This window comes from Brassica rapa, chromosome A08, assembly GCF_000309985.2.
Source record: "Brassica rapa cultivar Chiifu-401-42 chromosome A08, CAAS_Brap_v3.01, whole genome shotgun sequence".
Lineage (NCBI taxonomy): Eukaryota > Viridiplantae > Streptophyta > Magnoliopsida > Brassicales > Brassicaceae > Brassica > Brassica rapa.
The window spans coordinates 4,995,512-5,020,290 of NC_024802.2; the positions used below are offsets into that span (position 1 = coordinate 4,995,512).

General features: G+C 37.5%; 3 protein-coding genes and 1 long non-coding RNA gene across 9 annotated transcripts in view; 2 read left to right on the forward strand and 2 right to left on the reverse strand.

Moving 5' to 3' along the window:
* LOC103833097 overlaps positions 1-24,779 on the forward strand; it is a 1,138,500-nt gene that overhangs the window by 861,421 nt on the left and 252,300 nt on the right. The gene's annotated exons all lie outside the window — the stretch shown is intronic.
* LOC117127153 lies at positions 106-10,358 on the forward strand. Its single transcript, XR_004449979.1, has 2 exons — positions 106-8,974; positions 9,060-10,358. It is a non-coding gene; the product is annotated as an uncharacterized LOC117127153 (long non-coding RNA).
* LOC103833149 (glycine-rich RNA-binding protein 2, mitochondrial) lies at positions 9,879-22,524 on the reverse strand. 3 transcript variants are annotated; one of them, XM_033276549.1, is made up of 6 exons: positions 11,059-11,240; positions 10,791-10,916; positions 10,633-10,701; positions 10,445-10,551; positions 10,169-10,350; positions 9,879-10,084 (listed from the first exon to the last, which is right to left on the reverse strand). In XM_033276549.1, the coding sequence occupies exons 2-5, from the start codon at positions 10,912-10,914 to the stop codon at positions 10,192-10,194; spliced, it is 459 nt and encodes a 152-aa protein (XP_033132440.1). In that variant the 5' UTR covers positions 10,915-10,916; positions 11,059-11,240; the 3' UTR covers positions 9,879-10,084; positions 10,169-10,191. The 3 variants fall into 3 exon arrangements, with proteins under 3 accessions (XP_033132440.1, XP_033132438.1, XP_033132439.1); XM_033276548.1 differs by having other exon boundaries at positions 9,961-10,350; XM_033276547.1 differs by having other exon boundaries at positions 9,900-10,350; positions 10,445-10,701; positions 11,059-22,524.
* LOC117127486 lies at positions 21,629-22,993 on the reverse strand. The gene is made up of 3 exons (XM_033278018.1): positions 22,422-22,993; positions 21,717-22,344; positions 21,629-21,652 (listed from the first exon to the last, which is right to left on the reverse strand). Exons 1-3 carry the CDS (start codon positions 22,991-22,993, stop codon positions 21,629-21,631), a joined length of 1,224 nt encoding a protein of 407 aa, XP_033133909.1.

The following is a 24,779-nucleotide window of genomic DNA, read 5'->3' on the forward strand; positions in this document are numbered from 1 at the left end:
AAAATGCATGCCAAATCCATAGATCATGAGATGCAACTGCTTCAAGTATAACAGTGGTGGTTCCCTTATCTCCCCTAATAAATTGACCTTTCCACGCCGTTGGACAATTTATCCATTCCCAATGCATGCAATCAATACTCCCGACCATTCCAGGAAACCCTCGCATTTCACTAACATGGAGAATTCTTTGTAGGTCCTCTTGAGTTGGAGCTCTGAGATACTCTTGCTCATAAAGTTGGATGATTTCTTTACAGAATCGACGCAAGCACTCTAATGTTGTAGTACCTCCTATTTTGATATATTCATCGACTGCATCGGCAGCAACACCATACGCTAGCATTCGCATGGCGGTTGTACATTTTTCCAAAGGAGATATACCTTCTTTATTGGTTGCGTCAACTCGTTGGGTGAAGTAGTTGTCACTGCTTGATAGGTCTCCAACTATCCGAAGACAAACATGTTTTCGCATCCGGAATCATCGACGAAATATTGCATCATCATATGTTGGTTGATTTGGAAAGTAATCATCAATAAGCCTTTGATTTTCCGCTACATGATCTCTTTTGAAGTATTTTCTCTTGCTACGAGGCGCTTGATCTTCAACAATTTTTTGTCGACGCTCTCTAAACCGATTAACGATATACTTCTCTTCAATTTCAGACTGTTTTTTGTAAGCTTCAATATCAAAAGAAAATTTGAAGGATCCATTGGTTTTTTGGTAAGCTAAGATTTGTGTTGTTGAAAAATCATTAGAAAAATGAGTCTCCACTTATAAAAAAATAAGTGGCTGTAATTTTTGGACGTGAAACAAATATCAAATTGACATAAATAACAGATAAGATTGGATTCTCCAACAATAACTGAAAGTCATAGATTGCATACAAACAAAATTCGTAAAGTATACATAGACATACACATTATTAAAGTAGAATGAAACAAAAACACATTATTAATGTAGAAAAAAACAAACACACATTATTAAAGGAAAAAAACAAACACACATAACTAAAACATAAAAATACACACATAAACTTGAAATCAACTAATTTCCAAATAGATCATGGCTTAACTTCTCCAACAGTGTTTGTTCTTGTCATCGAGATGCTCTTTTTCACTTAGCTTCGTGAACATCTTCATCTTTTTAGCTTGAGTCTTTTCTTTCATCAATTGGTTTGCTTCTTCTTGTCTCTTGGATATTGTGTCCAATCGTTACAATTCTTGTTATTTGAATTGTTTGAATTCATTCTACTCTTCGTTGACTATTTCCAAAGTTACGCCCTTGTTTTTTTTTTTACCTTTTTTTTGATGTGTCCCTCCCAATTGGACAAATGTTTGATCCTACAGAGTTTGATCCAATAGAGTTAGAGTCACTTGTATCATTCTCGTGGGATCTCTTAGATCAACTACTTGAGCCGATGTTTCCTCCTACGTGACTACCATAACGTGGTTGATCACGCAGAGCATTTCATTCTGACATTAAATTGAAATATTCATTCTTACTACCTGAATATATTTCCTGCGCTTTTACCAAGACATCATTCTCCGACCACCCACTTTGTTGCTTACGCTTAGCATTATCGTACACGCCAACCCATTTGCTCAACTTTTTGTTCATATAGTTGTAATGGTTTCTGCACGAAGCTCCATTTATACTACTCAGCAATTTTCCCCCAAAATGCTTCACTTATTTTGTTCCTGCCAACAACACTGTCAGTTCCATATTTAATTCAACCACTAATTAGAACCAATTTTTGACTAGTGCTCCATTTTGGGCTTTTCCGGCGAGCATGAGTTGAATCCTCTTCATTTTTCTTTTGTGCGCCTTCATTGATACCACTTGTATCACCAAGACCTATTTGTGTAGAAAATTCTGGACAATCCGTTGTTCTAATATTTAGAACAAATTCATTACCCATTGAAGTTGAAGAAATATGATGTCTTGGAGGTAAATATGACATCATCGATCCATAATATGAAGGATAATTTGGAATAGATGATGGCATAAAGAAATTTGGTGCAAAACCAAAATTTGGTATATTTTGGGGTGTGTTTGAAGACTGGTTTTGAAACTGATAATTACCGAGATTTGGATAGTTAAAAGGAAAATTACTCGAATTTTGAGTGTTAAAGAGATCATTATTGTGATCCATTTAACTAAAAAAGGAAGTTTAAACACAAAAAAAGAAATTTGCTTGGAGACTAATATAAAATTTATCTGAAATTGGCATTTTTTTTTCTGTATCTAAATGAAACAAACCTAGACTCTATTTGTAGACCATAAAAAATTATGAATTTTGATATAAATTTTAATTAAAAAAAAATTCTTATTACAAAATAATTGAGTTTCAATGATTTGGAGAGAAAAAAATCTCCAAAACTTAGAATAGCCAATAGGATGAGAGTAGTTCTTTTTACAAGATAAGGTTTTCGACATGTGATCACTCTCTTCCTTTTTCTTCCTCTTAAATTTTGACTGTGTATTTGTAGGTCCCATAATCAATGTATTCAACTAGTTGAACTGATTCAACTCCAGTTAATCCATGTCTGATTTTTTTGAAAATTCAACAACTCCATTGTGGAGTTCAAAGCGTTGAATTTATTATTTATCTATCCTATTGCTCCTAGTCTTAAAACATTCCCACCGTTGGATTTCTTTTAAAATTTAAATTTTGTGGCCACGATTTAATCTCACTTTCCCATAAACCAACTTTCTTTAATATCTTAACCAAACCAAACAAAAGTTATTTAAACAAACTAGAAAAAAATAATTACCCAGACCAAATACTTGTGCTTGTTTCTCCAACAAAAGGTAAAAGAAAGGTTCTTTTCGTCCACACAGTGGCATCCGTACACAAAAAGTACGTCAAATGTAGATTGTGTCTTTAGAGGTTAACAAAAGACATGAAGTGTCTTTGTGTGTAACTCACTCAGCAGTTTCAGTCATTCCCTCTTGAAATGTCCAACCTTCCAACATCGGTATGAAAACTTTGAGCCATCACTTTTCATCTCCTCTTGTACTTGAGCCATTCGCAGATAGTTCTGGATCACATGATCTGTAGTACTGCATATATCACATGCTCATGTTGCTTTCCAATACTTTACAATATGCATCTTTCGGCAACTCGTGCATTCACCGCACTTCCATGAGGACTTGTTTCTATTATCAACAATTCAACATGATCCCATTTTCTTTTCTGATCGCCTGTCTTGCAAGCCTCACTCAGCTGTGACTAAGTCCATGCTCGGTTTTCTGCCGTAATATTATTCATCAGCATCGCCGCCTCTTCCACAAACTTCAAAATGGTTTTGAGTTACAAAGTAAGGAATGAGTATGAATTTCCACCCTTAAACCACATAGAAACAACAAATTTGTATTGCCCTTTACTCAAGTTATTCTACTACATAGTGTTTGAGTTGGTTGAATTCTTCATCGTATTCCCAAACCCAGCTTTGTCCTTAGAACATATTTTTTTTTCTCTAAAGCCCACCCCAAGCCTCAGATACGAAATATTTCTGGTCGAAGCTGGTCCCAATATCCAAAAAGGTTTGAGCGTTTGAACACAATCTCTTGTGCGCTTATCAAATCGTAATCCACCAATTATATGCTTATCCTTCCAGTATTAATAATAAATCTCATACAGACTATTAGATGTGAAGATGGTGAATCGAAAGAGATGAAATCTTGTGAAGATAATGAACAAAATCGTTTTATTCAGCTCAAGTTTCTAACTGTACATGTGTAACTATATATATAGCTGGTTAAGCAAAAGGAAACTTAAACCAACTTAAACTAGAATAAGATAACCGATTATAACTCTAATACCCCCCCCCTCCCCTTCAAGATGGAACGAACAGATGATGAAGACCCATCTTGAGTGTCAACTGATGAAAAAGAGCAGGCTGAACAGCTTTCGTGAAAATATCAGCGAGTTGATGAGCTGACTTCACGTGCATAGTCTTCAGAAAACCACTATGTATTCGTTCACGAACCACATGGAAATCGATCTCGATGTGTTTGGTGCGTTCGTGATAGACATGATTCGACACGATGTGTAGAGCTGACTGATTATCACAGTAGAGCGTTGCAGGACCAGTCAGAGGACAATGGAGATCACAGAGTAAGGCAGCTAAGCAAATGAGCTCACACGTAGTATCTGCCATGGACCCGTACTCTGCCTATGAGCTACTGCAAGAAACCATTTGTTGTTTCTTAGCACGCCATGAGATAAGTGAATCTCCCAAGAAGACACAGAAGCCAGTCATAGAGCGGCGAGTATCTGGACAAGAAGCCCAATCGGCATTACAAAAGGCAGCCAGACTCACCGAAGACGAGGCTGAGTAGAATAGCCCTTGAGCAGGATCATTCTTGAGATATCGAACTCTTTGAGCTGCTTTAAGATGATCACTGCAAGGAGCAGACATAAACTGGCTAAGTTTATGAACTGCATATGCAATGTCAGGACGCGTGTGAGTCAAGTTAAGCCTCTTTCCAACGATCTTCCTATAGATTGAAGGATCAGACAGAAGATCATCCGAGGAATCAGAGAGTTTGGAATTTGGTTCCATAGGAAATGAGACAGGTTTGCAGCCACGGTAGCCAGCATCTTGAAGCAATTCCAGCGTATACTTCCGTTGATTAATGGAGATCCCATCAGCATTTCTCGCAATCTCAAAACCAAGGAAATATTTTGCATCACCAAGATCGCGTAGTTTAAAAGCTTGTTTTAGAGAATCTTTGAAGTTCTAAATAGCAACATCATCATCACCCACGATGAGTATATCATCAACATACACCAGAGCAGCAACAAACAAAGATGCCGAGTGTTGAACAAATAGAGAATGATCAGATGATGTCTGAACAAAACCCGCAGAGGAAATGACTGTGGATAGCTTGTGATTCCATTGGTGAGAGCCTGTTTAAGTCCATAAAGAGACTTATGTAGACGACAAACTGAATTAGGAGGTAAACTGCGGCCAGTCAGCTCCGTATATCCTTGAGGAATAGTCATATAGATCTCCTCATCCAAGTCGCCATTAAGAAATGCATTACTGATGTCGAGCTGTTTAATTGACCAATTCTTAGCAGCTGCAAGACTCAGTAACAGCCGTAGAGTACCCAGCTTAGCTACTGGAGAGAATGTATCCAGATAGTCCAAGCCTTCAAGTTGGGTGTAGCCCTTTGCAACCAAGTGTGACTTAGGACGCTCCACAGTGCCATCAGGATTGAACTTGTACGTGTTCACCCATTTACAACCAACGGGGTGCTTCCCTGGAGGCAATTGACAGATAGACCAAGTACCAGTATCTTCTAGAGAATTCATTTCAAATTTCATAGCTCCCTTAAACTCATCCAGTAAAATGGCTTCATGAAAGGTCTTAGGGGCAGTAACAGTGGTGATGGAAAGAAGGAAATTGTGATGAGAATCATCAAATTTGTCATAGGATAGAAACGCAAAGATAGGGTAAGATGTAGTATGAGTCTCATGGGTAGGAAATGTAGGAGTTCTATTTAAAAGATAGCAATGATACTGATCTAGAGAAGCAGGAGCCTTAGTTTGCCTTCTATTGCGTGTGTTAGGAACATCAGTGTTAGTAGATTGTGTTGAAGAGTTAGGATGATGGCAAGGAGAAATAAAAGTAAGATCAAGAGATTCTTCAGGAAGGGAAGATGAATTATCACCAAGATCAAAGAAAGCCAGAAAGGGAGAGTCAGGAACATGTAATGGTAAAACATGTTGACCAAAGATACATTATCATGTGAAGGAAGACTCTCACAGAAAGGGAAACTAGACTCATGAAAAACTATGTTGCCTGAAATGAGAATTTGGTTAGTGTGAAGATCAAGCACTTTGTAGCCTTTATATCCGTGAGGATAGCCATGAAATACACAAGGAGTGGCACGTGGTGAGAACTTATGAAGATCTTTTAATAATGTGGAAGTGAAACAGAGACAGCCGAAAACTCTGAGATGACTATAAGATGGAGGTTTAGACATGAGAAGTTCAAAAGGAGATTTGTTTTTCAAAAGAGGAGTGGGAGTTCTGTTGATCAAATAAACTGCTGTTTGAATGCAATCCCCCCAATAGTCAAGAGGAATGTTAGATTGAAAGAGTAGTGAGCGAGCCACATTAAGGATATGCTGATGTTTTCTTTCCACAATAGAGTTCTGTTGTGGAGTGGAAGCACATGAAAAGTAATGTTGTATGCCTTTGTTTTTAAGAAGAGATGTAAAAGAATGTTCGGGAGCGTTATCAGTTTGAATTGTTTTGACAGAAGTTTTGAATTGTGTTTCAACAAAGGTTAAAAATTCCGGAAAAACCGTGATGACAGAACTCTTATCTTTCAAAAGATAAACCCATGTGACTTTTGTGCAATCATCAACTATAGTCAAAAAGTATTTATACCCATCAACTGTTGGTACACGAAATAGACCCCAAATGTCTAAGTGTAAAAGATCAAATGCAGAGACAGACATGTTATTAGAAGAAGAAAAAAACAAGCGTTTTTGTTTAGCTAAAGGACACACTTTACACAAATGATCGTGACCTATGTTTTCCTAGAAAGATCTAAACATTTAGAAAGAATTTGAATTTTATTTGGAGAGGAATGTTCCAAACGTTGATGCCAAATTTCAGAAGATACGTGAGCTAGGTGATGAGTTTGAGCTATAGTTGACAAAGCTGGAGGAGGAGAATCCAAGATATAGAGATTTTGACAAAGATTACCCTTCTCAATCATGTAATCCGGAGTATGCTCCTGAAGAAAATGAAGTGGATTGTATGACAAAATCTGACATGAGTTTGAAGAAAACAGAACGGAAATGGTTGTGTTCCAAGTTAAAGAACTAATGCTCAAAAGGTTAAATTTAAAAGTCGGAACAAACAACACATAATGCAGAGTTAGTGTTTCAGAAATAACAATTGTGCCAGAGAGAATGACTTCAATTCGTGTTCCATCAGGTAAAGTAACAGTTGTGTTAGTAATTGGGTGCGTGGCAGAAAACATGTTCAAGTTAGAACACACATGGCAACTAGCTCCTGTATCTATGATCCAAGTATTTTGCGAAAAATGTAAGGTTGTTTATGATTCCTGCAGAAGAAATAAAGTTGGAAGAATTCAAAAATGTACCTGAAGTAGAAGGATGAGATGATGTGATAGGAATCAAATGAGGTTGAGGTTTCAACGTGGAGATAGAGCCATCTGCGAGTTTAAGAGTACTGCCTGAAATCTGAGTGTGATTGTTCTCAATGCTCTGTGTTTTAGCCTTGAGGACACTTAGAAGGTGCTGAATTTGATCTGATATAGCCGTCCCCAAGTGAGTACCCTGCTGATCATGCATGGTGATGCTGCCAAAATCCTTAGTGATCATGTTCACTACATTGGTGCCCTTGCTGGAAGAATGTGAGTGCCCGCAGCCTGTTGTTGAGAGGACTGTTGACCCTTGTAACCAGACGTGTTGGTCCTATAACCTTGGGGATAGCCATGTAGTTTGTAACAACGATCAACGGTATGACCAGAAAGACCACTGTGAGAGCATATAGGACGAGACTTTTGCTTGTTGTAGCCTCTACCATAAGCAGCGATGATAGGTTCTGGAGAAGTGATGGACTGAGATGCCTGAAACGTCAAATTGCTTGTGGACTTCATAGAGTGTTGCCTCTCCTCCTGAGAAACCATGTTGAAAACCTTGGAAAGCAATTGGTTTGGGTCCATCATCAAGATCTGCCCTCGTGTAGCAGTAAACGATTCATTGAGTCCCATAAGGAACTTGAGAACCCGGTCTTGCTCTTCCGTCTTCGCTAGTTGTTTGTGACTCGCACAATTCATCTGGCCACAACAACATGTATATGGTTCGTCATGGTTCTTGAGCTCTTCCGAGAGTTGCTTGAGTCTTGTATAGTACTCACTCACAGTCTGAGAGCCTTGTGTTTCAGCATAGATCTGCTGCTTGATCTCAGCTGTTCTTGGACCATCACTCTGCTTGAACTGATCGTGAATATCTTGCCACATCTGCCGAGCCGTTTCGAGATACATAATGCTCTTAGCAATCGGCTTATCCACAACATTCACAATCCAAGTGCATACAATATTTTTGCATCTTGACCAAGATCCAAAATCAGTATGAGTATCATCAAGATCTGGATAAACACCCGTAACAAACACATCCTTGTTTCGAGCACCTAACGCCAACAACATCGATCTACGCCAGCTATTGAAATTCCCAAGGCCAGTAAGCTTTTCTGAGACAAGAGAGATACCAGCATGATCCGCATTGTGAATGAACAACGGATTGGAGTTTGGATCGGAGAGAGACGGCGTCGAAGGAGGTGGAATTGGGGAAGAATCGCGCGTAGGCATCGTAGAATCAAGAAACAGAATCGGAGAACTTCAAATCGCAACTAGAAGAGAGTGAATCGTCTGCTATCAAGATCGTCGCAATCAATGGCGGCTGAAGAGAAGCAGAAGCGGAAAAAGAAAGACGAAAACGGTGACGAGGAGCGAAGAAAGAAACTCGAGGATCGCAAAGAACGAGGAATCGAAGTAAACACTCATGATCGGAGCTGAGGAACGATGAACGGAAGCGGAAACGAGAAATCAAAAGGTCTCTGATACCATATTAGATGTGAAGATGGTGAATCGAGAGAGATGAAATCTTGTGAAGATGATGAACAAAATCGTATTATTCATCTCAAGTTTCTAACTGTACATATGTAACTATATATATAGCTGGTTAAGCAAAAGGAAACTTAAACCAACTTAAACCAGAATAAGATAACCGGTTATACTCAGGACCTTCATAAATTTTGAACCAGTACATGAGATTTTCACTCCAGCGATTATTCGTCCTCAGTCACTTTTGTATGATGAATCTATCCTTGTATAATCTGAAGCATCACCAAATCTCTTTGTTATTTACAGTTGCAACATAGCTCCATGAATTGTCGATTATTCTCTTGCAAAAATATTTTTTCAAGTTGTCATAATTATAAGTGCAGATTTTAAACGAGTATTAGATTTAACATAAGATGATAAACTTGTTCATCTAAGGTAATGAGAAGTTTGAGAACATCCGTCAAAACATGTACTCGCGAAAGTATTACGTGAAGTACTACAACGACTGAAATAGAGGTTAACTGGAGACTAAGCAACCAGAAATTTATCATAGAAAAGAGAATTTTTCTTATGAAATATTTAAGAAAAAACAACTTTGTAAAAGATTTGGAAATATTCACAAGGATGATTTGGAATATTTATTTCTTGGAAGTTGGCTTGAGTTAGCCACAAAATTTACTAAGTCTAAATAAGTTGTGGAGCTTTTATATTGAGTTAGCACATAAAAAGTATTATTATCAAAAAGGTTTCAAAACTTGTATAGTGAGTAAAACACAAATGGTTAAAAGATAAAGAGTTTTTTGGATCATATTTTATATCATAGTGCGTTTTCTATTTAAGCGAAGCTTGCAAGTTCGTTTGAAAAAAAATAGTAAATACATAGCTTTTTAGTAGAGAAATACTGTGTTCATTTATCATACTCGTACCACTCTCTCTATATCAGATTCATTTTGCATTTTCAATAGTTACCAAACGTAAGCAATACAGAATTCTTCAATGAACAAATATTCTTATAGGTCAAAAAAGTATTCCTCAGGTGAAAATAAACTCGCTTCTCCGTAGATGAAACCGTAAGCCAGCGTCAACTTGTATAACTCCGTGAGCTCATCCATAGCAAATCAATTCTCCATCCAGTCGGATATATACTGGTAAAGAAAAGTATCTCTACAACTCCATAACGATTGCTTTCGAAATCCCCAATGGAGTAGTGTCCTTACTAAACGACAAGAACACAAACACAGTTTATAAAATTATCTTGAACCCAATATCGAAAAGATAAACTCAAATTGAAGAATACACTTCCTTTTACAAGAACTCAAATCTCAAGTCAGATCGGGTATAATTCTAAAACAGATGATAACTGCTCATACTCTCAATTCGGCTTTCCTCCAGAATTATTAACGGACAATATTTGAAGCTAACACAAACTGAGTGAAAAGCCGTGTCTTAGATAAGAGTACTGACTACTAGAGTCTCAACAAATCCCATTCAGGTTTTGTACTAGCACAAGCTCGATTTAAATAATAAAAAAAAACAAACAGAAAGATCAATTCTTCTTATCACAAGAAGCTCCTCTGTTTAGTAACCGCCTCCATCACCACCTCCTCCATAGCCACCACCACCTCCACCGTAGCCACCACCACCTCCACCGTAGCCGCCACCACCACCCCCATAAGCCCGGGGAGCACTTGGTCTATCGTTAGCAACATTCACTCGGATGTTGCGTCCATTCAGTTCCTGGAAATAAAAAAACCCAAAAGCATTAAACCATAGAAAACACACAAATAATTATCATTTAGAAAGTTTATTAACTGAGCATTCAAACACAAACCTTTCCGTCCATCTCTGAAATTGCGGCATTAGCAGCACTCTCATCAGAGAAATTGACAAATCCAAACCCCCTTGACCTTCCGGTTTCCCTATCAACAATGACCTTAGCTGCACAACAATAAATAAAAATAAAAAATATAAACTTTCGCACAATGTAACAAAAATCTTCAACGTGCAACCATTACTTACAATCGATGACTTCACCGAAGTTAGAGAAAGCCTCCCTCAATGACTGGTCATCAGTTCCCCATGAGAGACCTGAACCAATCAACACCACACGAGTCAAACCAATTTTCAAAACAAATAAAACATTCCGATCTTCATAAGAACAAAGACAAGATATTTACCACCGACAAAGAGCTTGGTAGACATGTACCGGAGAGAACCGAGCATAGACTGAACGGGAACATTCCCTGTCTGAGAAACCGCACCTTGCCTCAATAGACCACCGAGACTTTTGCAGAAAGCCATTTCTACACAAATTTGAAACCACAAACCTTAAATCAATCTCAACTCGTATTCCACAACAATAACAACAAGTTCCTAAAACTCGCAGATCTAGATTCAACTTAAATAGAAAAAGAAGATCGAGAAGAAAATGGAGTAGATCGGTACCTGGAGAGTAAAGCTTTGAAACTAGGGTTTTGGTAAACTGAGAGGCTGAGGCAGAGGACAAGGAGTAGGGTTTAAGTGGTGTATATATACAAAGGTCCTAAGAATATCTCATTTTCTTTTAAAGATCTTTTTTATGGCCAAATTATTATCAGCTGGATACAGGTGTATATAGCTAGTGTGTACTAATGCATCCATAGTTCTCCACGTGTATTGTTTAGTGAATCAATCCTGGTTGTACCATTCTGTTTCTGAGTGTAGGTTGTAGTCGGTGTAGAGGAATTATATTTCGAACTTATCCGAAAGTTTTAAATTTTCGGCCTATTTTATTTCTCAGAGATTTTTGTATTGGGCTTACAAACCAATGCTTCATTCCGATCTAGGTTGATGGGCCATAACAAGAGAAAATACTATTGACGTAAACAAAACTAATAAAACATATAATTTTTTTTTTGTGCACCTAGTAAAATTCTTCTAAGGGAAATTGCACCAGTTGTTCAAAAAAAAAAAGGAATTTTTTTTCTTTTTTTTGATATCCGTGGGGATCCTAGGCGGTAAGCCCAAACTAATCCCCACGAACCATTCCATCCGGGCATGCACAGTTATAGGTGGGGAAGTGGCCAATGCGACTCGAACCCATAACAGACACTCCAGCTGGAGTTCCATTACCACTAGACCAAGAGCTCTTGGTTAAAAAAAGGGAAATTGCACCGTAAAAAACGTTATAATTCAGTGTCCGACGAAAAAACCTAACTTGCACGCATATATCGTATATTTTCGTATATGCAGGTTTTCAGATTGTTAGGTTAATTGAAATTTCAATAATTAATTATTTAGAAACCATGTAGCCTGATACATTGAACCAATACTTATGAAAATGATCAATATTTACCACAAATATATTTGACAAGTTGTTTTCTATGATCGAAATAGTAGATTTGTAGACAAAGCATAATATTGTCTTGAATAAAACTTACCATATATAACTGATTTAAAATTGTGCATCAAGTTTTAATATATGCTGGAAACATAATCACTTTAAAGGTCTGACTGGTGACCATTCGGAAAACAAGAGAAACAAATAAAAAAGGAATGTTCGGAAATAAAATAGCAGAAATGAAAAAGAATGGTTGTTCTTTATCAATTTTAACAAGGAATAATTTTGTTCTTTAATTCTCTACAAAAAAAAGGAATGAAAGGGAATGAGAGGAAATTATTATTCCTTGTGAATGGTGATTTTTTAGGAACGTTAAGAAATGCATTATTCCTCGCCGTTCATTGGTCACCATTCATACCCTAAATTTTACGTGAGATGGATGTTATACACCGGTACTATATGAGAATCGAACAATCCACATATTTGTTAATCATTTCTTTAAATTATACTCTCTTTTTTTTTTTATGTGGAAGTCCCTTTATTCCACTAGTTTAACTAAGGGTTTATTAATGCTTCTCCACTAGCAGGTCCAGGTTCAATTTTCAGAAAAAGCTATTTATTAAACAATTATGCAAACTATGGAGGAAAAACTTACAAAGGATCTTTAACATGGTGCAAGTAAACTCGGTCAGGCGTAGATCTTCATAGAACGGCTCTTGTGATGCAGTTAGACGTAGATCCTCATAAGGCAAGTAGTATTGTCGGTTGTCGAATCGTCTATGTAATCTTTCTCATAATTGTAATATTCTAATAAATCAGTGTTAAAACACTATACTATTTTAAAAAAAATCGGACATATGATCTAGACGTTTAAGTCCTATTGGACCTATGCTTAAACTATATCAACGCTCTCTTTTGCTAAAAGTTTTTATATTAACGTTTTAAAAACTTGTTGGACTTATCATTATGATCAACTCAAACATTCTTCCTACTCTTTTATCTCCTAGCCATTGTATATGATAAACTAGGGTCGGACCCGCCCTACGGGCGGGTAAGCAAATGAACGAAATAATATAAACATATTTTAAATTTTAATAAAAATTTAGTTTATTTTAATATAATTTTCACTATTTTTACTATAAATTTTACTATTTCTTTTATTTTTGAAATTATGCATTTGTAACTATATTTAAAGTATTCACTAAAATATAAATATTTTACTTTGTTCACTATATTTGCTTTTCTTGAATTTAATGGATTTTGAATACATTTCTTCTCAAATTATATAATTTAAAAAATCGAAAATGAAAAGCCAATTTTTTTCTTTTTTTTTAGAAAATAGTCAAGTAGCAAAAAAAATTGATATTAGTTGTTATTGTTTAATATTTACATATATATGTTAGGTTATATATTTATGTATTATTATATTTTAGAAATATATTCATGTTTTTTTATTTGTGTTTCTTCAAACTCACATGAACAAAAAATTTAAAATAATGAAATATATTCATGTTTTTTTATTTGTGTTTCTTCAATTCTTTTTATTTTTTTAACTACCAAAGTTTAGGCTAAACCAAAAAGATAACAGACAACCATAACTATATGATGTATTGTTAGCTATAAAGATTATTTATGGAGTATTTGATGTATTGTTAATATATATGGTTCAAAACTCAAATGTTAAAAATGCAAATTTTATTATAAATTTTAAAAATTTACACTGATGTATGTAAGTTTATCTATTATATAAAAGAACTGTATAATATTTTAGTATCAAATTTTTAGGTACTACCCAACACACATACATACATATAATTGGTACACAAAAAAAAGATTGGTATTGTGTGGGTACATAGTAATCAATATTGTTTCATGTCTGAAAGTTCCATCCTTGACTTCTTCTCCATCTGAATATCTGATACATACTAAATAGTTGTCTTCTCAACAGCATCTTGGGATTTTCAACATGCTCAATCAAATATTTTCCACGAACTTGTCTTCGCCAGGAAGAATTTATTCTACATTACACCAATAAAGAGCATCATCTTGTTGACTTCTTGATCCTCCAGTAACACAACAAAGCTCAGCAGGTAGATCTTGCTGTTAGTACTAAGCTCCATGAACTTGTCTGTAATATTCTGAAATCCCTGAGTCTTTTGAGATCTACTTCATTAACACGAAGCGACTCAAACAATGAAAAATCTCAGCTGCCAAATAGACATAACACGAATGAGATCTGATGAGAGAATCAACAAACTTACAGTTTTAAAATATGTATTGTGGAAGTACAAAAGCAGGAAAAAAGAAAAAGAAAGACATCAGCTCCATAAACATTTGAGAAAATCCCTTTTTTTTTAAAGCAGAGAGATTTACTCATGCTACAAACTTCAACTTCTTAGTCATTGGCTTCCATCCTAAGCAGCACAAAACTGAACATATATGAAAAAGTTTCTAATATACCATAAGTATGATGCGTAGTAACTAAGAAAAGAAAATCAGCCACTGACCTCTTAACTACCATCCTAAGCATCGTTGTCATTGTTAACCTCTGAAAATATAACTGAATGGCCTCATCTTCGCTCCGACCTTCCTCCTTTAAATCACAACAAATCAATGACTGGTCAGCGACTCAAATAACAGCCAATATATAAACTGACACTCCACTGGCACTTGTTTTACCAGGTAATTGTTGTAGTTTTTCATGTTCTTCAACCTTGCACTTTTCAGTTTTAGCAACATAAGGTGCCTTCTGAATTAGTGTGAAATGCAAGTATTACAGTTAGTTTAAGAACATGTCAACTGAGATACCAAAACAATTATGAGTATGTGCTGAGAGGAAGTATAGCATTGTCTCTAGTAAATATTCTAACCAGGAAACATTCTAACCTGGTTTTGGATTAAAATTCAACGTCAGTGTGCCTTTAAGATCAAGAGGCTAAGTTACAAAAGAACCTGCAAGGTGAGAAGGAGCCACTCACATCAAGCATCCAAGCAGCAGTATATTTGTTCCTTAGGATGCTCTATCTTGAAAGTCTCACGTAACATTACCTTGGGATCACAAAAAAATCTAGCGTTAACATAAAAGAGTTAAGGTATAAAATTTAATGAAAAACAATTACTGAAAAAAGTCTACTCTTCTAACCTTCAGTAAATTTAGAGTAGGCATATGAAAAAAATTTGGACAGCCAAAAAGTTTAATCCTTGTAAACTACTGATCACATTAGGGAGCTCATAAGTCACCTTGATTGCAGAGCTTGATTTGGCTGTCTCAACCTCCTTCTCATAATCCAACGCCACATAGGGAATCTTCTCCTTGATGTCCTCTGTAACAAATTTTAAAACATCTCAGAATCGAACATCTATTAACGCAGTAACATAAAGAAATTCACCAGAATTTTAAAGCAAACAATCATATAACATCTAAGAACCAAAAACATAAAGAAACGATACGCACCGGTGAGATTACAGCATATTTATACACGTCTTAGCAGACGAACGGCGCAGGAGAGAGCTTCATAGTGGGATGGCGATTGAAGACGACTTAAGACCATTAACTCTCGGAGAACCGTTACAGATTCTGGATGCATCTGCGCTGATTGAAGGTGAGCGAAAAACACAAAGGAGAGCGAAAAACACAAAGGAGAGCGTAAGACTGATTAGGGTTTCAGTAGAAGTTTGTGGTCATCGGGCCGCATACGAACGCAACATGAGCCCAACGCTAAGCCCGTAACAATTGAATCACGATTTAATGAAACGGTGCGTTTCTGACGTGTCGCAACAGGAGCCTGTGAATTGATGACGTGGCATCCTTGTTGACACACCCAGGAGACATTAAAAGTGTCTTTTATATATAAAGATTCATTTCTATTTAAACAGATCTAATGGAGATGGAAAATAGTCATAGTCTAAACACTCATCTCTATTGTCTTTACTAAAATGAGGTTTCTTATCTTTAATCCAATGGTTTATTTCGTCAAGTTTAAACAAAGCAAAAACAATACTATTGCTTGTGTCGAAGACAGAAGAACCATCGACTACTCTATTATAAAAAGTTTTTATGTAGTTAAAGTGTGAATTATTATATTTCCTACTTTTTTTACTTAGAAGTATGTCACTATTTTTTGTAAGGGTTTCTCGTTAATATAAAATGTTTATAACAATGTACAACACATGGCCGATTTATGTTATGTTAATTGTTAATCCAAAGTTTGTCCACATTCATTATAAGGTTGCCACGTACGTAATAAGAAGATGTTAGGTGTTGACACCTCAGTAAGTTAATATTGTAATTAATACAAAATTGAAGTTACATTTTATTTTAAAATCATCAAATAATATATAAGGTATATCTTTTTATAAAACTGGTAAAGCCTGCAAAAAAAACAAAATTTTAATTAATAATTAGTAACTGTGAAAAATAAGACGTGGTCCTTTGTTATTCACACACTCTCACAAAATAAAAATTTCAATGATAAAATTTGGAAAAACAAATAGATTTCTTCTCAGATTTGAGCGATGAAAACACCACCGGATACGTTCTAGGAGAAGTTTTGTGGAGAAAACGACCGTTTTAGAAGGCTTTGTCAGTGACAGAAAAGAGATGCTCTTGGATTTCAAAAGCAACAGTCGCGAAAACACCGAAACATATATGCATCTAAATCTGAAGTAATTTTCTGTTGCAAGTCGGTACGTGTAAACAATGTAACCCAAAATTTTGAGGAATTGCATTTGGACTCTACTGTTCATTCTATTATGGTTTCAATTTGTTTATCCTACATGAATACAAATGGAATAATTTTTAGAAATCTGAATATGAAGTAATTTTCTGTTTTATGTCTAATTCATTATTTGTAACCGCATTAAACCAGAAGTTTGGGCCTTTGTGTATGTTCTTATGAGCTTAATATAATACCCATTAACAAAACTAAATATAATAATGTGTAGTGGTGTCAAATACACTATATTGGTTAAGCAGCGATGTATATAGAATACTACTTGCATGATAAAATATAATAGATATGTCTTACATGGTCTCCATTCTACATTGTTGTTCTACTCTATTTAAGATTTTCCATGTACATACATTTCTGTATCCATGCTAACACATTTACTTTACCTTAGGTGTCTCAGGTTTAGGTTTAGCTTGAGCTGATCAAGGCTGCCTTAAAGGACGACAATTTGGAGATTTTGCGTGCATCACAGTTCGAGAAATTATTGCAGATAGATCCCATACATTTTTTGTAATGTTTGTTCATGATATTTTGTCCCGGCGGTTAGTAACTGTAAATTTTAGTCAATAAAATATTTGCTAATTTTAGACATATGTTTTTTTTTTTTTGACGCTGGTTGTATTCAAATTATAAAGAGAAACCTCCAAAAATGTAACACACACCTCACATAAGAGGATTGGGAGGAAGAACAAAGAAACAATAGAGAGTAGAGACATAAAATAAAAACAGCAAAGGGGAAAAGACACCAATAGGTGCTTAAAAGGCGATTGTTCGCACACCCGTAGAGATCACAGAGCCACCTGTTAGGGGCTATAGATCATGAGGCAGGGCCTCTCTTTGAATGGTGTGAGCCAACCAAGCAGGGCCTCCTTGAGCCACATACGATTGATATCGTTGATCCTTGGTGACACTCACTGCAATGAGTTTAGCCACTCTGTTCTTCTCCGGTTCAACATGATTCAAGGTATAGGTTGAGAATCGATGGAGAGATTGCAAAGTTTCTTGAATTAAGTACTGGACCTCAGGAAACTTAGTAGGGTTTAGCAGGGCTTCTGCCATCATAACACATGAGAACTCGATGATCACTTTGTCAAGGTGGAGATCAGAAAGCGCCATGATCGACCACGCAAGAGAGCGAAGCGAAGCTTCCAACTCAGAAAGAACACCAGAGAAAGCTCTTCTGCTATGTATCACAGGATTACCTATCTCATCTCTGACAATCCAAGACGCACCACTACCAAGATTGCTGGGTTGCCAAGAGGTTCCAACATTGCACTTAAGCAAACCTCGGGGAGGTTTGGACCAGGTTCTCTTAGGTGTCTCAATTGTAGGTGCCACAGCAGGGATTGCAGTCGATTCAACACATGAGTTAACAGTGAGCCACATACCCGCTTCTTCCATAGCTCGAGATAGAACCAGGGAAGGCTCCATTCTCACATGCTCAAAGATAAAGCCATTTCTAGCTTTCCATATATGCCATAGGACCCATAGAAAAGCGAGACGCACACCCAAGGGGAGGGACGGGTTTCTGCTACACTTCAAGAGATGGAAAAGGTTTAAGAACATCGATGTCTGAGAGTAACCAGCAGTAGGAGGAGGAATACCGGATAGAGACCATACTTCCTGCGCATACCTACACTGGAACAGAACATGACAAATAGATTCTGACGCTGACCCACAAGTTACACATGTAGTGTCAAGGTGGATGCCTCTAGTACGTAATCTTTCCTTCACCGCCAAAGCTCCAGATAGAGCGCGCCACAGAAAATGTCTGAGTTTAGGGGATGTTTTTGTTCTCCATAGATCAGACCAGAGCTGTTTTTCAATGGGGGGGGGGGGGGGGGGTAAGGCTGGGAAAGGAGAGTTCATCTCCTGTAAGTCCGCGAGGAGTTTGTAGCCGCTCTTCGACGAATATTGTTCACTTTTTGTGAAGCACCAGATCGTATTATCGTGACATGAAGGGTTGATCTTGGTGTTGAGGACAAGTCGCACATCATCAGGACTAAACGTCTCTCTAACACGTGGCACTATCCATTGGCCAGAATGAACATCGATAAGATCAGAAACCTTCAACGTGAGATCCATCGGAGCTTCTTGTCTGTAGTTGGGAACTCGAGGTAGATCATCAAGCAGCCAATTTTCTTGCCACACAAGAGTGTTCTCACCACTGCCAATAGACCGCAACAGACCTTTCGCAAGAAGCTCCCTCCCATGAAGGATACTCCTCCAAGCGTATGAGGGTCTCGTACCAACATAACTATCAAGGAAGTTACAGTTCTTATGGTAACGATGTTTGAGTATTTGCGCCAGCAGAGAGTTAGGAGAGCTCCAGAGACGCCAAGCCTGCTTGCCTAACAGGGCTTGGTTAAACTTCTCGAGATCATGAAAACCAAATCCACCAACCTCTTTAGACTTGCATAGTTTCTGCCAAGCAACCCAAGCAATTTTGCTCTTATTATTGCCACTGCTCCACCAAAACTGAATCATAGCACTGGTCATTCTTTCACATGTATCTTTAGGAAGCTTGAAACATGTCATAGCGTAGATCGGCAGAGCCAGACAAATGGATTTGAGTAGTATCTCTTTGCCACCTTGAGATAGTGCCTTTGAGAACCAACCGTTCAGCCGGCCATGGAGCTTTTCGCGGAGAAAGCTAAGTAACTTCCTCTTGGAACCACTGAAACATTTAGGTAAGCCAAGGTAGGAACCCTCTCCTCCTTCCGTATCGATTCCAAGAGCTACTTTGACCTCCATTTTGATTTCCTCAGGGACATTAGATCCAAAGATAATAGAGGATTTCTGCTGATTGATCATCTGACCCGATGCATCACCATATACTTTAAGGCAGCGTGAGATTTCCAGAGCATCCTCCACACTAGCTCTACACATCAGTAGGCTATCATCAGCGAATAGGAGATGATGAACTGAAGGGCCCGTAGCCGCCAATCTAATACCATTGATTCTCCCATTCGCTTCTGAGTGGTTAAGACAGTTCACTAGAGCTTCAGCGCAGAGGATAAATAGGAAGGGAGAGAGCGGGTCTCCTTGCCTAATGCCTCGTTCCGGTTTGATGAAGCCGTGTGAATTACCATTGAGAAGAACCGAGTAAGAAACAGAGCTCACACAACCCATGATCCAATGTATCCAAATTCGGTCAAAACCCATTTTCTCCAAGAGAATCTCGAGGAAGCTCCACTCCACTCTATCATAAGCCTTAGACATATCAGTCTTAATGGCCATGAAACTCGTATCCACTCTGCTATTGGTACGTAGTCCATGTACCATCTCATGTGCAATGAGGATGTTATCAGATATCAAACGGCCTGAGACGAATGCACCTTGAGTTTCTGATATGAGCTCAGGCAGATAGATTTTTAGCCGGTTACACAAAATTTTGGAGATAATTTTGTACTGTACCGAGCATAGGCTTATGGGTCTTAAGTCCTGCATTCTTGACGGCTTGGTGACTTTAGGGATCAGGCTCAGCTGAGTATGGTTCCACCCATCCGGGATTGTCGAGGTTGAGAAGAAAAGTTGAATCTCTTTAACGAGAGCAGGACCCACAATGTGCCAAAACCTTTGGTAGAATACTCCTGTAAGACCATCCTCACCAGGGGCGCTGCTTCCCTTCACACTGAAGGCTTCCTGCTTGATCTCATCAGCTGTAACCATTGCAGTAAGCGTTGTATTCATCTCTTGCGTGACCCTACTTTGGAAGCCTTCAAAGAGAGACTCAAGGTCGAAAGGGTTAGAACTCATGAAGAGATCCCTGAAATACTCTACTGCTATGTGACCTTTAGCTCCCTCCGAGAAATGCTCACCTCCCAGCTCGTCTAATAACATGAGAATCCGATTCTGGATCTTCTTCCCCTTGACACAGTTACGAAAATATAGAGTATTCCGGTCCCCTGCTTTCAACCATTCCTCCCTGCATTTTTGCCTCCAGTATCGTTCTTCATCCAAGTAGGCAGTAGCTAGTTGCTGACGCAAGAGCTTCATAGAGTGAAAGTTGGGATGAAGCTTAGACACTTCAAACTCCAGATCAAGCTTCAACCGTGTGATCTTATCCTTCGAGTTGAAACTGGTTTGGCGTTTCCACTTAGCAATGTCTTGACGACATCGAGCAATACGTGCAACAGTATAGGAATCATCCTCTTCAGCACCACACCAGCTCTGTTTTATCAGGTCTTCAAAACCTTCCTCATCAGCCATTCTTTTATCAAAGTAGAACCTTCTCTTGTAATGATCTTCACTCTCATGAGCAAATCTGATTAGGAAGGGTCTATGATCAGAAGCCCACATATCTGAGTATTGTAAATGTGAGCGGGGAAACATATTGAACCACTCGTCATTCCCAAACCCTCTATCAAGACGACATTGAATCCAACCTGATTCTCTTTTCCCCGCCCAAGAGAAGATATAACCCGAGCTTCTAATTTCCTTCAACTTGCAGTTCTGAGCCATACTTCGAAAGCCCCAAAATATCGACTCACTCCTTTCTTCTCCACCAAGTTTTTCCTCATTAGACATAATTTCATTAAAATCACCCGCGAGGACCCAAGCCGTGTCTCTCACCAACCCAATATCAACAAGACGATCCCATACCGCCTGCCTTCTAGCTCGCACGGGATCTCCATAAACACAAGAGAGAAAGAAATCCAAAGGACCCGACGAAATCTTCATGTCAATAATCCTCTTATCACTAGACAGTATCTCAACATTGTAACTATCCTTCCACATAACAGCTAGCCCACCACTTAAACCATTAGGCTCCACCGTGAACAACTTATCATAACCCAAGCTTTTTTGTAATCCAGAAACATACGCGTATTTTTGTTTAGTCTCCATAAAAAACATGAAATCCGGAAAGTGTAGACGTCTAACTTCCCGAATTTTCTGAACTGTCTCAGTACTTCCAGCACCTTGACAGTTCCAACACCAAATGCTCATTGGGGGAGCAGCGGCTTCAATACGGAAGCCACCGTAGGGTCTGTAAGCTTTGCAGATTTGTTCTCGGACGCTGTCTGGGGAGGGGGAGAAGACTTTCTCTTTGCCTTGTTCAGGTGTTGAGAAGGAGCAGGATAAGAAGCCTGAGCACGACTGGTATTGGGTTTCCTCTTCCAGGACGGAGGCCTCTTCCTTTGGGTCTTGCTGGCATTTTGATTCCCGGAGACTCGCCCTCCCGAGGAAGGGCCAAGCTGAAAACCCGTCAGAACCGCAGTGGGAGCAGACGTAAAGGAAACATTTGTAGCCGAAGAATCAGCCTCACCTTCCTCCAGAGATTGAGCATAGCCTTCTGAGTAAGCTCCAAGTAAGAGGGGTCTCTGTTTCTTAGAGACCAATGTATCGTCTTGATAAGAGAAAACATGGCCTTTTCTTTTGTCTAGCTCATTGGTAATCCGAGTGATACGGACCGAAGCTTCAGCAGCACTATCATCAATACCTTGCTTGACTCTTTCGATTCTAGCTCTGCGTTCTGTCTCATCAGCATGTGAGATATACATCATAGCCATTTTTTGGTCTTGCTTTGAAAGCTCCGGAAACATGGGAGGAAAACCAGGAGGGCCCTCATCCAGTAATGAAGCTCTCACAATGGGAAGATTAGGACGAGGCTCAGGCAATGCCTCTCGGTCATTAGATATTTGTTTCTCCTTTACACCACCTCTACGCAAAAGTGGGCATCTGATCTTTTCATGGGTAAGGCGCAGACAGTGAAAACATCTCTTATGAACCTTTTCATATTCAAATTCAATGTTCACGTCCCACCAGACTTGAGGTTCAATCTTCTGAATGCCTTGGCCGGGTTATCCAGGTTGAAGCAAACTTTGGCTCTGATGTAGTCCTTAGTCTGGGAGACCTTAGGATCGTAAGCAATAACATCAACTTTTCCAACCTCTGACGCCAGGCGGTACATAGTATCAGTAGTGAAGAACTCCACTGGAATATGCCTAATTCGAATCCACAGATCCATCGTTTTGAGGAAGTCATCAGGATGGTTAGCTGTCCATCTCTCCAAAGCCATAGCCCAATGATTATAAGACCAGGGTCTATCTTTGAGGACCGTCTGTAGATCTTCCTCTCGCTGGAAAACAAACTGGAACCTGTCTTTCGAGAGAGCAATCCCTCGAACACGACCGTAAACACGCCACGGTGTAGGCATATAGTCTATCATTCGAGCCATGGACTGACATTCGGGGTTCAGCAAGCGGCCCAGGATACTAGTTTCATTCTCATCAATGACACGGAAACAGGGTTCATCAGGTAGGGTAAGGGGCTCTTCATCATCACCAATGGACATAGCTCTTATCGCTTTGTGGAGGAGGTCAGCCATGTTCGCAGTCGTCGGAGATGAATTCAGGGTAGAGCCGTGGTGGAGGAAAAAGTTCTTTGACAGTAGATCTACCGTGATTGAAGCAAATTTGCCATTAATAAGGCAAAATTCAGCCACGGATTTCTGAGAAATCATTAGTTTAGGAAAGAAACAGAGAATTTTGGAGAAGAAAGGGGAAACAGGAAATAAACTCTAGAACAGAGAAGGAAAGAGGTGAGATGGAGCTGAGAAGAAAAGGAAATAAAATATAATTTCCAAAATAAAACACCGTGACAAAAGGGCCGGTAAATGGTTCCACTAAAGACAAGGGAAAGATTTGAATGATTAAAAAAGGCAACTAACGGTCATAGACCTTGCCGGAAATCGTCTCAAGTAGAGAGAAAAAATTGTCTTTTGATGTATTTCTACATCATTTGATAATCAGTAACTTGTACTATATTATCTTACATGTTCCAATGTATATACATATTTATTTATATACAATGTTCCAAATTATTAATTTTTATAATATTTGTTTGTCAATTTATTATCATGTTCAATGTATTTATAGCTTCAATTATAAATAATTTTTCAAATTATAATGTTGTCTTCTATTATTAAAATATAGAATATGAAGGTAACACAATATTTACTATGTTTATTGTAATTTCACCTTGAACATTAGCGCCACCACAACCATCAATTGTTTGACCGTTGCCACTGTCTTCTCCTTCGTAACTTTGATTATTTGGCAAATTCATTGTTATCACTTTCTGGTTCGCATGTCTATTCTATAATTTATAATTTTATAGTATAGTTTAGCATTACATATTATTATATACTATTTTTTTATTTTGATATTTAAATTTAAAGTTTATATTTAGGTTTAAAGTTTATAGTTGAGCTTAGGATTTAATGATTAAGGTTTAGAGTTTGGTATTTTGACGGTAGAGTGAGGTTTGAGGATTAAGTTTATTATTTAAAGTAAATTAATTACTTTACATAATTGTTTGACAATTCATTAACTTGTACAGTTGTACTATACTATATATTATCTTTTAATTCATTTGTATATTCATTTGTATTCAATGTTCCAATTTATTAATTTTGTATACTATATGTTTATCAACACTAATATAAGTTTCATACTATTTTTCACTAATATAAGTTTCATACTCTATGAATAAGTATGTGGTATATAAGTGTGTGACGTGGACTTTATTGCGCGATGGAATTATAAAAAGTTGCGTTTCACTTTTGTCCATAGCTATAATCAACGACGTCATCAATTTTTTCATTTTTCATTGGGTACTTGCAAGTGAAGGCACTTACAACAATAAGTGTGTGTTTGAGGTTGGAGCAAGACATCTTTTTAAAAATTATTGACAAAGAAGTCATGATTGTTTGTGGGAAATGATCAAACGTGTCCAAGGTATTACCATATGATTAGTATCATCCATATTTTTTTAATTTTTTTTGGTGAAATCATACCTCACTCACCATTCACCACATTAAATGACATTTTATCAAATTTTTTTGCAAACATTGATGACACATCAGTTAATTTTTCTGACGTGAATGTTATTATACAACAAAGATATAACTTTTATATAAGATAAAAGTTATTCATTTTGATTTCTTTTTGGTTAATTTTATTTATAAAATTAAAGTATAAAATGGTTACTTTGTTTTACATTTTATTTTTATAAAATGATTGCTTTTGTTTTTAATTTTTAAATGAATATTTTTTAAAAAAATTAAAAGTCATTTTTATATTAAAAACTAAAAAAAATGTTGATTGGGGATT

Excerpts from the sequence above, each read along its gene's own strand:
- LOC117127486 (XM_033278018.1), bottom strand. The coding sequence starts at position 22,993 with ATGGCTGACCTCCTCCACAAAGCGATAAGAGCTATGTCCATTGGTGAT. Across the intron at positions 22,345-22,421 it reads AACCTCAAGTCTGGTGGGAC|ATGCCCACTTTTGCGTAGAG; the intron begins GTGAACATTGAA and ends TGAAAAGATCAG. Across the intron at positions 21,653-21,716 it reads CTTCTCAACACCTGAACAAG|ACCCTACGGTGGCTTCCGTA; the intron begins GCAAAGAGAAAG and ends CAAAGCTTACAG.
- LOC103833149 (XM_033276547.1), bottom strand. The coding sequence starts at position 21,612 with ATGAGCATTTGGTGTTGGAACTGTCAAGGTGCTGGAAGTACTGAGACA.